Below are 14,659 nucleotides of genomic sequence, written 5' to 3'. Positions count from 1 at the left end.
ATATATATATGATAAATTGGGGCTTTGATCTTAGACATTCAGCATAATATATGTATTACCTTATCCATTAGACCCATCCATCCACCCCACTCCCACCCAGTCACTTCCATTTGTGTCCTGAAGCTTCATCAGCCTGATGGAGAGGGGTGAGAAATGTCAAGATAGGGGCAGACTGAATAAACTCTTTACATTGCCTGCTCCCAGCAGCCCATGAAGATATAAAGTGAAAAGAGTACAAGTTAAAGAAACTGGGCACAATTGCTATTTGCTTAGGGTCTTGATTTATTTGATGCTGTATAAAATGTCCAAGATCAGTTACTTACAGCTTCATAGTCTGCAAGCTCCAGCCGGGCTTTGTTTTGCATTGTTCTCTTGCAGAGGTAAACAGCTGAAAAACAAACACAAGAATCAATCATTTCCTACCTGCTTTTCAACACCAGGGGCCTATAAATCAAGCCCAAATGGCTTCATCCTTCTTTCTCAGAAATGTAGTCTGTATTTTTCCTTCCACCAATTAGAGGTAGACAATGGCACAATGAATAAAAGGTCAGCATCCGAAATCAGGAAGGACTGAGTTCTAATTCAGCTGAATACTTAATAAGTGTATGACCCTGGAAAAGCCACCTAACCACTGTTTGCCTCAAAATCCTCAACTGCAAAATGGAGATAGTAGTGGCACACATTTTGCGGGATTGCTGTGAGGATTAAAGGAGATAATATTCATAAAAAGCTCTTGGAATAGTGCGATAGAAATGTTTATCCACTTTTCTTTCTCTAATTATAGTTCTTCATACATTAATTTATTCATTGAATTTATTAAGTACCTGTTATATGCCAAACACTTTTTCAGATACTAGGGATAAAAATATGAAAATTAAACAAACCTCTTCCTTCAAGTGACTTACATTCTGAGCAACAATTACCATAATATTTATTTACCAGAGGTAAGGTAGAGTGATAGTTATTCATCAATTAATTCAATAGATATTTATACAATACTGAAAATTCAAAACAGAACTGATTCATGTATGAATGCACATACATATATAGAAAAGCAGTTTGGTTTAGGGCAGTGATGGGCAATCTTTTGAGCTTGGTGTGTCAAAATTCACCAAAAAACCAATCATAACTTGGATGGTATGTCACTTTAAGAAAAAACCCATAATTTTGTGATATTTATAGTTTAAATAACAAAACTGTATAATTGTAATATATAACTGCATTTAATAAACCAAAATAGGTAAATTAATATAGGTAAAATTGTCATCTATAGTGCACAGAGTGTCTACACCACACTACAGAAAATGTTTCATCCTCAGCATGTGGCCCCATAGTTCTCTGTATGTGATTGCATGTCATCAAAAATGACTACACGTGTCAGTGCTAATACATGTGTCATAGGTTTGCCATCACAGGTTTAGGGGATAAAGAATTAGACTCAAAACCACGACAATGTCAGTGGCAGAGTATCACTATAAACCTGGACAAATCATTTAATGTCTCAGTTTTCTAAGTTACATTCTAATGTTTAAATTACAGAGAGGATACAAACCTATATTGGGAGACCAAGTTTCTTCCCTTATTCCAATGAAATGGCAGCTCTAGTCACTAATTCTATGTGCACCTTGCAGTCTATGTACATGTCGGAAGCCACAAAGAGAAATAGGGTCTTTAATAGATAGTTTTATCTGGACCCCATTAAGATTAATATAGTTGGCAGGGCCATATATTCACTCGTTTGGCCTGAAAGGTTCAGGTCAGATGGTGGATGGCCTATCTGAGATAAAAAGCTGGACCCCCTTCCAGTGGCTCCTTTTATTATTGAAAATATATCAATTTAATCTTATAGGATAACCTTAAATTTTATAGAAAGCCTTTAAGTACCGTATAGTAAAGGAGCAGTTAAGGAGTTAAAAATTTTTCCCCAAGCCAAAAAAAGCAGAAATTAACAGAAGCTGCAATGTATCTCTTTTTTCCCTGTTTCAGACAGCCCAAGTACATCGTAGGCAGAGCCAGACAAATTCCACATTCTGATAGGTTCTTTCCACCCCACAATCTTAAAGGCTCATTCTTTAAAGATATCTTTTGAAGAATGGAAGCTTTTTACTAAAATAACTTTTAAATAAAATGAGGCTAATTTCTAATCTTGAACCTTGTCTCATCCGGGCATAATATTCATAAGAAAATTTTCTTTTAAGCCATATACTAATCATGATGTAATTCTGTAACCTTGATGTGTCTGTGCAGTTGTAAACTCCACTATGCTTTGTGAGAAACTGTTCTTTGAAAAGGCATATAATTTAAAAAGCTCAGAGACTTTTTGGAGCAGTCGAGCTAACCATTAGCCTGACTGTTCTCAATTTCCTGCTTTGTCTTTATGGACCAATGCACCCAAATGCCATTCAAATCCCTGTTAATATAGAGCTGGATCTCTATATGTATACACCCATTAAATACATGTATGAATACACATTTTATATCATAGGTAACCAATAGCTAGAGAAATATCTATTATAAATTTCTAAATATTTGTATTCAATTGTCAATTAAAACATTGTGATCAAATGAAGTTTCTTCTTTAGGTACTGTCCTTCCTGCTGCTTTTCTTTCTTTCTTTTAAAAAATACTCTTTACCTTCTGTCTTGGAATCAATACTGTGTATTGGCTCCAAGATAGAAGAGTAGTAAGGGCTAGGCAATGGTAGTTACACGGCTAGAAAGCATCTGAGATTTGAACCCAGAACCTCCTATCTTTGGGCATGGCCCTCAATCCACTGAGCCAACTGGCTGCCCCTTCCCTCTGCTTTTCTAAAATAGAGAGTTTAAAAGACTATTTAAAATTTCCCCAGTCAATTCAGTATCCTCCATTACTATTTTTTTTGGAATGACAGCTCTCAGGAAAGAACTTCCTTAAGTTACTGAATTACTAACCTTCACAGCAGGACTAAAAATAGGATTTTAATTAATCAATCTGGTAACAATTGGTTTCCATTTATCCTTCTCTCTTTACATTTGTAACAAGTGGCATATTTCATTAAATTATTCATTTTACTAAAAACATCAGTGTTTTTCCCTTTTTCCTTACCTCTCTCTATTTTTAAATTTAATAGTAATATTCAAATGTTTCTGCGTTTTAAGACAGTTAGCAGGGCTTATTGCCACCAGCTTAAATATTATAATTCTAGTTTTCCTCATTTCAGCTGACTTCTGTCTGGCCAACCCTGAGCATCAGGATAGATGGGAATAAAGCCCATTTCTAACTCTTCCATAGTCAGGTTTCTGTAGGTGATGCTGAAATGACAGATGGTAAATGATGCTGAGAATATAGAGCACAGTGGTCCCCTACAGAATAGACGAAATCAATGTTAGTTGTATTTGCATTACTACAGATAGTCTAAGAGTTTACAGAAGCATTCATGCTGATGTGTGTGTATGATTTAGCAAGCGTTTTTTTTTTAACCCCTACCTTCTGTCTGAGAATCAAAAGTGTGCATTGGTTCTAAGGCAGAAGAGTAGTAAGGGCTAGGCAATGGGGTTGAAGTAACTTGCTTGGGGTCACACAGCTAGGAAGTGTCTGAGGCTAGACTTGAACCTACCTCTGGTCCTGGCTCTCAATCCAATGAGCCCCCTAGCCAGATTTTTAAGAGTAGAATTATGGATATTGGAAACAAGAGAAGGAAAGGCCTAAAGAAGTTCTGCCACAAAGAATTATCCTTCTTCAGAGATGTTAGATGAATTAGAGAATGCCTTTTCTTTCCTAATTCTCTCAGTCACTCACTCTGCTATAGATGTTTCACATGATATGTAAATATTCCTATAGTTCTTTCAAGTTGTTTCCTTATTCTTTGAGGTCCTTCTCAAATGCAACCAAGTTGAAGTGTTTATTTTGGCAGCAGCTTCTATAGTGAATTTTTCTTTTGTTTCAGTATTGAACATTCTTCTTGACAGTGACCACAACTTTGGCAAGTATGCATCTTTCCATTTAATTCCTGAATTAAGTGAGATTCGAGAATAATAATTGATAATATTAATATAGTAATCTAAAATTCACAAGCCTTTTAAAATATTATCTCAACTTTTCTTAACAAGAAAGCTTTGAGGTAGGTTTTATTATTATACAATTTTAAAGATAAAGAAACAAAAAACAAAGGTTAAGAGATTTGCTCAGGGTCATACAACTCATAAGTGTCTCAGGTCAGATTTGAACTCAGGCCTTCTTGACTCCAGGTCCAGTGCTTCTGACTAACAAAATAATTAAAAAGTTTCCAAAAGAAAATGATCAATATTGTATCTTAAAAGCAATTTAGTATGATTTTTAACATATTCATGGGAAATACTTATTTGGTGGAAATCCTTTAAGATGGCATTTTGATGTATTGATTTAAAATTTAAAAGCAAACAAACAAAAAAAATCCCCAGAAGCATAATGGATTATTTTATTATCTGCATGTTTCATTCCATCATGTTACTATAAAAATTCTGTTTGCTAGAGAATTTCATTTGTGAAAGCTTGCCTTTTCCTGTTCCTACCAATATAAAGAATGGATATCTTTGATATTATTCTCACAATAAACTTTGTAGGTCAAAGAAGTAGGTTTATTTGTCAGTATTTATTGATATTTTAGTCACCTTATTTTGTAGTAATAATTTCCTTGATTTTTACAAGCTTTTAGTAATTTTTCTTCTAGATATCATAAGAATTGATTTCCCACTACTCCTAAAATTGGGTCACTTCTAGCACATACCTCCTTTATGTATAATTTGTCTAGTCCAGCTACTCTTATCATATCTGTTTTCTTTTGTACCATTTCTACTTTTTAATATAGCAAATTGACAATGATGATATTAAAGTCCAAATATGGTTACTCTATAGTACTTATGAAAAAACTAATTTGTTATGATTACTTTTCATGTTTATTATTTTCCCAATTTCATTCTTAAATGCCTTTAGAATAATATGATTTAATTGGTCACAAGATCAACTTTCTTTAAACATTTTTCTTCCTTTTTTTGCTTTGTACTGTTCTGAGACTTCTATTATCTCTTATTACCTGTCACTATTCTATGTAATGAGGATTCCCAATAAATTCTATTTTAAATTGATATTGCCATTGCTTTTATTTTCTCTTCTCTTGTTAAGGAGATCAGCCATTTGTTGATATTTAGACTTTTTCTTAACTTCGTTTTGGTGATTAATTTATATCAGTTGAACTCCATTGGAAATGGTAGTAGTCTGTGTTAATTAATAGCTGTCAAAATAGTCTTATTTGCTAAAAAGAACTGTTGGTAGCTCCTGTCACTTATATGACTAAATACAAGCTCCTCATATTTGCATTTATAGCTTACTATGTCTCTAATCTACCTTGTAAGCCTTTTTTCATATTACCCTTTCTCATGTGCTCTATATTCTGGCCAAAATGGTCTACTTGCTGCTTCCCAAACTCAGTGTTCTATCGCTGTGAATTCAGCCTGAAATGAATTCTATCTCTCCTCATTAGAGCTCCCTAGAATTTTTATTTTCTTCCACGGTTACCACCATGTGTAACCCCCTCCATAAAATCTCATCTAATCTCTCTAATTTTAAGTACTCTTTGTGCTTCTTATTACCTTGTATTTTCTTTTCTCTGCATGTGCTTTATCTGCCAGGTAGACTATAAACTCCTTGGGGGTAGGGCTCAATATCATCTTTGTCTTTATATCCATTTTGCTTTAAATTCAGAGTGCTAGGTGCTCAATAAATGTTGGAGGAATCAAACTGGTAACTGAATAAAACCATGACTCTAGAAAATACATCCCTAATTATATTCCAATCTGCGGTTTCCTGCTGTTGGATTATTTGTTGCTATAATGTGGTCAAGTCCTGACCTTGTATCATCCATCCTTCAATATCTTTCATTTCAGAGCAGTCACCACAAAGTCCAGCTGATATAAGTGAGAAAACAGACTAGAAATGGAATAAATATCTGACAATACTGTTTATCCTATTTTTCTGTGACAGTATTCCATGCATAAAGGTCAGTAAAAGAAAATACAAATCACTTGATTATGCAGTCTTAAAAATCCTGGCAACTTGATTTTGTTTTAAATACCATAACTCTATGTTCTACTTTACAACTTTTTCTTAATCCCAGTGTAGGTCTCTGTCTAGACAATATTAAAAACAAAAACAAAGGAAGAGAAATAGTTCTTTATATATATTTTTTCTAGCAACCTCTCATTCTTGAGGAACCTCAGACAAAGATTCGAGCACCTATGATGGCTGCCATGCCAAGACAAGTTTTATGTCTGCAGTTTTCTGTCCGTTTGGCTAATATAGTGTTTACGCATGTTCAGGTCCCATGAAACTGCAGATTCATAGAAGAAAAACTGCAGCTTTGTAAACATTTACTTGGATAAATTTTGCTTCTCTCTCTTAAGTTTTGCCTTTACTCATGTTTCTAATACCTGGCTTCTGATATCCTATTTTCAGATCCTCCTTAGATCAGCTCTATATTTCTCTTCTCTCTCTTCACTTGATTATTTTATCCATACATGTAAAACATGTGTTGGAAATTCCAAATCTATCTCCTTTAGCTGATTCTGAAATGTTAGGAGATATAACAAGTGACTGGAATTTAGGGGTTCCTGAGACTAGAATTTTGAATATAGAGAAAATCGAATCTTGCTCTCCATTCTAAAGGTGATTGTCATCCTGCAAGTTTGGAAACGGTCAAGTAAAAGGAAGTTCTCTCTAGACCAAGACATTTTAACATTGAAAGAAGTATGAATGACAAAACCTTTCACTATTCCCAACAATTGATTTGTCAATGGCACAAGGAAAGCGATAAACAGAGACCAGTCTGGCAGGCATGAAAATAGGACTGGGTTTCCTAGTTAACTTAGCTTCCATGTGACCATTTGGCTGATTTGTCTTTGAGTATAACTTCAGAAATTTGTCCTCTGGTTCCAATGTTGAGTCCTGAGAATCAGAATGAAATTGATCATGTTTTCAGTGTTGAAATATGTAAATCTCATGCCTTGTCTATTTTATATTTGGATCAAAAGCAACCATTATTTTCCATAATAACTAATGGACCAAATGATGTGAACCCATTGGATTCAAACAAAAGTATGAAACACAAATGTGATTGAGTATTCAATGAACTGATACAATGTCTTCTGTCATATTCTAACTCTGGGAGTTGAGAGTCTTTGATTTACAGGTGAAGACAATTGGACATCAGAATGTTCCTGGAGGCCATGAGTACAGGAGGAAAGGCAGTTGGCCAGAAAGGATATAAATACCCTGGGAGCCCCTGACAGGGACCCCTTGGGCCCCTTGTCTTTTGGGACCTTGACTTTGCTTTGGCTGAGCTTTGCCTAAACTCTTGCCTTGGACATTTGATCTTGAACATTGATTGACTTGTAGATCCTCTGATTCTCTCTGAATCCCTAGATATTTAGGCATCTAAACCATCTCTAGATATTTAGGTATCCTGGGGCCCAGGAGGGGATCCAGGAAGTGGGTAGGAGAAGAAGAAGAGGGTGGTGAAGGGTGGAATTTCCTGAAGGCTGTAGCAAACAACAAGCAGTAAGAAGCTGAGAGAAACCATCATCAATATTTGCATCATCCAAACAGTTTGCTTACTCTGGTTTGGCTGTGGCCAGGCTGATCCAGAGGAGGTGAAGAACAAGCCAGCATTACTGAACAGCCTACAGTCCTGAGAGATTATTGTCATAGATTTAGTGATAGGGTAACCTACTCCCCAACCCTTTCCTGATCATTCCTTTCCCTTGTTAAACAACATAGATAAAGTTATTAAGTACCTTCCTGGAGTATATTCCATCACCACTCTGGGGAGGGAGCAATGCAGTCAGATGAACATTATCCAAGGCTGATAGAACCCAATATCAATAATCAATCAACCCCAGGTGGGACCTGAAAGTGTTACCCATCCATTGACCTTTAGGGATCCTGCCTGCGCACTGTAATAAAGAAGGGCAGCTATTATATCATCCAGCTGGGTGGCAGGACTTGGGTGTCCTTGCACCAGCCATTAGGGAAACAAACCAAAGCTTCCTCAGATTAATACCTTAGATTACTACTACTAATATCCAGCCTAATAGTGGTAGTATCCAGATTACCCTTTCTTTTATAACACTTCCCAACTGTCAGAGTCCCTAACTTCCTTAGTGCACTTTATTTCCCATGATTTGTATTGAAAAAATCAAAGTAAGGGACTACGATGGAATTTTCTGTTGTTCCCATATGGTAAAATATATTGTACTTAGAAATAAACCAATTTTCTAACTTCTTTATCTAAATCCTGAGATTTAACATTCTCACTCTCTCTTAGTCTTTCTTCTAAAGTTTCTTTTATTTTGACCCCTTCTCCTCAAATAAAATAGTGCTGCTTTGCTCTTAGGAGGTAGACTTTTACAAATTATACAAGTTTTACAGTCAGAAGATTTGACTGACTCAGACATGAATTTTTGTAACATGAATTTACTTTACTTGAGGTTCAGTTTTTTTCATTTATAAACAGGGATAACAATACTTGAACCATGTGCCTCACCGAGAAAGTTCTTTATAAATGCTATAATTATATATTAATTATCAGGCTTTGCAAGTTACCCATGAAGACATAGCAACAGGCATGGGATATGAATAAACTAGACTAGATTATATAAATACAACCAATTTTCATGTGAAAATAAGATAGTATATTAACCCAAGTATATATGCATATGTCATTACTATCATCATCTTTATCACCAGAACCAGAATTTATATAGTCCCTTAAGATTTGCAATACTCTTTACATATGTAATTGCATTTCATCTTCACAATATATAAAACAGGTTCTATTATTATTATTTCCATTTTTTAGATGAGGAAACAGACTTAGGTGACTACAGAGGAATAAGAAAGTGTCTAAGGTAGGATATAAATCCAGGTCTCTGTACTTGCTGAAACCCTGTTCTTTATCCACTTCTTCACCTGAAATATAATCATTGCATTATTCCCTTATTCTTTGAGCTGGCAAAAAATAAGCTGTGACTCTGATATTCTAAGCACAAGAACAATAACATCTAAACTCACATTTCCCATCATTTCATCAGTTTGCACACAAAATTGGTCTTTTTGTTGCTTCCTAGCAACATTTTTCTCTATGCCACCTTTTTGCTTTTGACTAACATTTTGACTTCATAGAAAAAGGCCTGGATCTATGATTTCACAGCTATGTGTACTCTCAGGAGAAGAAACTACCTTACCAATTCTGGTCTGCATATAATTGTTTTAGAGTTGACTGAGGCACTGAAGTGTTATGTGACATTATGTGTGTGTGTGTGTGTGTGTGTGTGTGTGTGTGTGTGTATGGGAAGGGACATAAACACAATCTTCCAGGTTTTGGGGATAGCTCTCCCTCTACCACACTAGTTTCCTCTCTTTGTCTAATAATTACCCTTCCCTGAAAGCCTCACTTAAATATCACCTGCTCTGTGATTCTTTCCTTAATCTCACTGAAATCCGTATCATTTTGTATCTCTTCTAATGTACTCTCACATTCATGTGTATATAGATATGGAGTCAGTGTTTGTGTGTGTATGGAGTCCGTGCAGTGTCTACTTACACACATATACGTCTAAGTAGACAGTGTGTATGTACCCACATGTTTATGTGTAGTTAATATGTATATGTGTACAAGTATATGTGCATGTATAGTCATTAGATGTTTATAACACTGCATATGAATACATACACACATGTGTTGTCAATGTGTGTATATATAATACATATAATCTATTTACATATTAATTATATATCAGATGTACTAATGATATAGTCAGGATGCATATATGTGTATGTAGTTAGTACACACATGTATATATGAGCGGTAACAATGTTTGTATAAATAGCTATAATACACATGTGTAGCATCTATGCATGTAATCTGTTTCTATACATGTATATGTATTTATGTACTCGCATGTGTGTGTGTGTTGTGTGTGTGTGTGTGTGTGTGTGTGAGAGAGAGAGAGAGAGAGAGAGAGAGAGAGAGAGAGAGAGAGAGAGAGAGAAAGAGAGAGAGAGAGAGGAAGGGTCTTGTTTCATCTACAATACCAGATATCTTGGAGAACTTGATCTGTTTTTGTTCTTGTACCAATATCTACTGAGCCTAGTACAGTGTCTGACATATGGTTGGCATGAAGATGAAGATGAAGATGAAGAAATGAATGAAAGACAAGATAGTGTCTTAGTCATCATTGTTATTTTCAGTAGTGCCTAGACCACTTACTTGCATATAGTGGAAACAAAAATATTTGCTGAACGAATGAAACCTCTCTTGTTTGTATGAGTAAAATTTCCTTGTTCATTCATTTACCTTTCAATAAACATTCCCATTATGTACCGTGCATTATAGATGCATTATAGATTCTAATAATAGAAATATATAGTGAAAGATTTTACCCCAAAGATGAAGGCTACTACTGGATAAATCTTCAAAACAGAGAGAGACAGAGATAGAGACAGAGACAAAGATTGGGAGCCAAAGAGATAGAGCTGAAGAAAGCCAGTTAACAAAGAGATAAATAGATGGATAGATAAATGAAATTGGCTTAAGCAAGGAATGGCTACTGAATGAAAAACTTTCAGAATCCTGACAGAAGGTTCTTGTATTTCAGGAGATCTGTTCCCTAAGGACATCAAAGAGACAATGTTCATGCTTTTTGAAGGACAAAATAAAACAAAAACCTTTCTAAGCTCTTTACTTGGCTCTACTTTAGTTGAAGTAATAGACAGACAGATACATAGACTATGTCAGTCATTTATAATGAAAGATACCCCGAATAAGAAAGGAAAGAAAGAAACAGGACAGGGGGAAATTCCACACACAGCATTTCTTAGGAGTTTGGAATTATGGTGCAAGAAAGTGAAAGGCAAATTCTGACAAACCTTTCTTACAAAAAACCTTTCATCTCAACTCTAGATCTGTTATATTCAAATGCAAAACTGTAATTCTTGATGGAAATAACTATTTTTCAGCCTATGTGGAATTATTCCATGAAGAGCTATAAATAGCAATTTTAGTTCCAACAAAGTTCACACAAGTACTTGGTCCAAGATGCACATCCCATACCCCTCAGTTGACTCTTTAAAAGACAAATTCAGTTTGTGGAGAGCAGTTGTCACCCTCGGACAGTAGTCCCTTGCCTAGTGAAAACTACAGAAAGCCACTACAAGTGGTTCAGGGTTTTATTTGGGAGAATCTAAACATCTGATGAAGTTTCAGGGAGAAGTGCGGGAGAGAAGGACAATGGGAGAAGGTAGGTGGAGACTTCATGGAAGTTTAATATTGATAATTTTTGTTGTTTCTAAGATCATTTCTTTAGATCATACCAAAGAAGGAATGTAAATATTGATAATATCCTCTATGTTTTGGCATACTGCATTAAAGCTCCAGTTGCCTGGCCCTAGGAATGTTTCTTATTTGATTTGTTTACTAACATCATACTTTACAAGTCACATTTCAATTAATTCAACTATTTAAATTGCTGAGGTAATAAAATAATAGAACAATTTAATAATTTTACATCAATTATTTATTTATTTTGAAAAACTAGATTTTCTGTGTTTTAAAATATCTTCATGTTAATTGTTTCTTTTGAAGGAGAGAAAATAAATGGATATTTATTGCAATAAACAAAATTCTGTGTAGAATATAGCAGATTTTAATGATTCATAGCAAAACTATAGTGTTTCACTGTATTATGGAAGGTCCAACTCTCATTTCTTTTTTTAGTGTATTTCAATGGCTATTTTTTAATGATTTGATAAAAGTATGAGAAAAATTATAACAAAATTAATTTGGAAAAACAAAAGTTCAATACTATCAAAGGAATTCATGAAAAACATTTAAAGGAAATAAGTCTAACAATATATTATTTTGAAGTATATTATAAAGCATTAACAATCAAAACTATCTGGTACTAGTTAAGAAACAGAATAATAGATCACTGGAACAGAACAGACGTAAAACAAAGAATTATAAAAGTTTACAGTAACCCTGTGATTAATAAAAGTAAAATCTAAGTTTTTGGAATAATAATGCATGGGTGAAAATAGTCAGAAATATTTTTGTACAAATAAAACAAATATTTTTAAGTTTAAAATGAAAGCATTAAGTAGAGCAAAATATAGGCAGTTTCTTGGACAGAGGTCTCATATTAAATATATAAGAATATGAACATTCTCCAATTGATAAATGGTCCAAAGATTTGAACAGACAATTTTTAGATAATGAAATCAAAGATATATATATATATATATATGCATATATATATACACACATGCATATATATATAGTTATGTTTTAAAATGTTCTACATCAATATTGATTAGAGAAATGCAAAACAAAACAACTGTGAGATATCATCTCACCTATCAGATAGGCCAAAATGAAAAAAGGGTAAGATACAAAAGCCGTAGATACTAATACAATGTTGGTAGAATTGTGGACTGATTAAAGCATTGTGTAGAGCAACCTGAAATTACATGCAGAGTAATAAAAATGCATATGCCTTCTGACACAGTAATGCCAATATTAAGTTGATTCCTAAGCTGATAAAGAAAACTAGAAAAGAATCTATATGTTCTAAAATCTTTTATAACAGCTTTCTTTGTGGTGGCAAAGAATTGGAAACTGAAGGGATGTCTATCAATTGGGGAAGAACTAAACAAGTTGTGACACATAATTGTTATGGAATACTACTGTGACTTAAGAAATGACAAATAGGTTAATTTTGGAAAAATATGGAAAGGCATGAAAGTATGAAGAGTGAAACTAGCAGAATCAAGAGAATGTTATACAGCAACAGAAATGTTTTTTGAAGAATGACTTGTATATGTCAACTTCCAGAGAAAGAATTAATAAAAATAAGTAAGACACGGTTTTATATGTATGTATACTTTTTGTCAACTGATGCCTTCTATAATGGAAGAAGTAGAGGGAGAGAGGGAGTTAATGGACATTTAAAGGTAACAAACAAGTAAATGAATTTAATAAAATTATTTAGGTAAAAGAATAATTGAAGAAGCAATACATAATATATATATATATATACATATATATATATATATATATATATCCTTTGCCTTTGCCTTTCTTTTATACCTGTGAAATCATGGAACTGGACAAAAAAAAATAAAACAAAAAAGAACAAAAACAAAACTTTTTTTGTCTATTTCTTCAACCAAATTTTATAGTAAAGAGTTAGCATTAAAATTATTTCTCACATAATATCTCCTCTATACACCCACATTGGAAAGACAAATTAAAAGAGAAAGATAGGAAAAGTAAAGAAATGAACCCAGAATTATATTCTGGTGGAGAATCATGTTGACACATATAAGTGGGGCTGGGAAAGGATTTACAGAGTAGATGGAGCCTTAACTGAGTCTTTAAAATAGAAAGATATTCTAAAAGGTGGAAGTTAGAAATAAGAACATTCTACTCAGAGAGGATAGCCAGTTCAAAGGCAGAAAGAGAGAGGACAGATGTTAGAATGCAGAACTCTGGAGAGAGACAAGGACTGATTAAATGTGTCTGTGAATCATTTAGCATAGAGATAAAATTCAATCTTCAAGGAGCTGATTAGGTCAAAAAGTAAGAAAGTATAGAAGGATAAGATAAGAGAGCCAAAGAAATTTGGAAATTTGGAAAATATCCAAAGTCAGTGGGCTTGATATTGATAAAAATCCAGCAAAGAATTGAGAAGGAACTGTCTGATGGTAACCTGAGAACAGAGAGGACAGTCATTAAAACCCAAAAAGCAAGGGGGTAACTAGGAAGAGAATGTGATAAATGCTGGAGAAATAAGAAGAATGAAAACTGAGAATATTCATTAGATTTGAGAATGACTATATTATGGGAAAAGGTGAAAAAAGGGAAGTGGAGGCAGGAAATTGAGTATTGAATTGTGTTGTGGATAATTTGAAACTGTATCTGGTTGTTGGTTAGAAGGGCCAGCTAGCCAAACTTTGTAACAACGTTGTTATAGGCTGTGAAGAACAGTGAGGGATAGGGACTGACACAACTGTGGAGGCAGGAATTCCCAAGAGCCAAAGTTTTTGCCTCCTCTCTGGACAGGGAACATCAGATTGACAATTGAGATAAACAGACCTTCCCTACTCCCCAGGTTTAAATTCCCAAGCAAGACTTTAGCTCAAAGTTCCACCCAAGGCAGTATGACAGTCTGACAGAATTCCCACTCATGTCACTAACTTAACAAACTCTTAATTAAAACTCCAAATCTATTTTACCCTTAATAATTGAAAGTATAATTTATTTTTAGAAACCAAATTAAAATCATAATGGTGATATTCCTTATCTGAATTCTTAATCTCTACTTTTTTGGTGGGTAATAAATGAAAGAAGAGAAAAATAGGAGTATTCAAATAAAAACTGACACTAGAATTTTGACTCTATACTCCTGCATACATTAGTGTTAGGGTTAGAACTATTTGTGGCTAATCTTCACTTTGTTCTGTTATCATACTTTCTAAACATACTATATTGTAAGTTCTCTTAAGCATTTTGTTAATCAAAGGAAACTTGTTTTGGGAAATCTGGGAAATTTGGGAAATTTTCGAGTGAGGCACATTTACAACCTATGTA

The 14,659-nt window shown here is 34.1% G+C and overlaps 1 protein-coding gene across 1 annotated transcript in view; it reads right to left on the bottom strand.

Moving 5' to 3' along the window:
* Nucleotides 1-14,659, bottom strand: part of RGS7 (regulator of G protein signaling 7) — a 333,738-nt gene that overhangs the window by 95,431 nt on the left and 223,648 nt on the right. The window contains exon 5 of the mRNA XM_044674982.1: nucleotides 324-388. Coding sequence (XP_044530917.1) covers nucleotides 324-388 — 65 coding nt within the window. The remainder of the gene's footprint in view (nucleotides 1-323; nucleotides 389-14,659) is intronic.

This window comes from Gracilinanus agilis, chromosome 4 (genome assembly GCF_016433145.1).
Source record: "Gracilinanus agilis isolate LMUSP501 chromosome 4, AgileGrace, whole genome shotgun sequence".
Lineage (NCBI taxonomy): Eukaryota > Metazoa > Chordata > Mammalia > Didelphimorphia > Didelphidae > Gracilinanus > Gracilinanus agilis.
The sequence above is the reverse complement of the archived record's forward strand: the minus strand, read 5'-3'. Positions and strand labels throughout refer to the sequence as shown.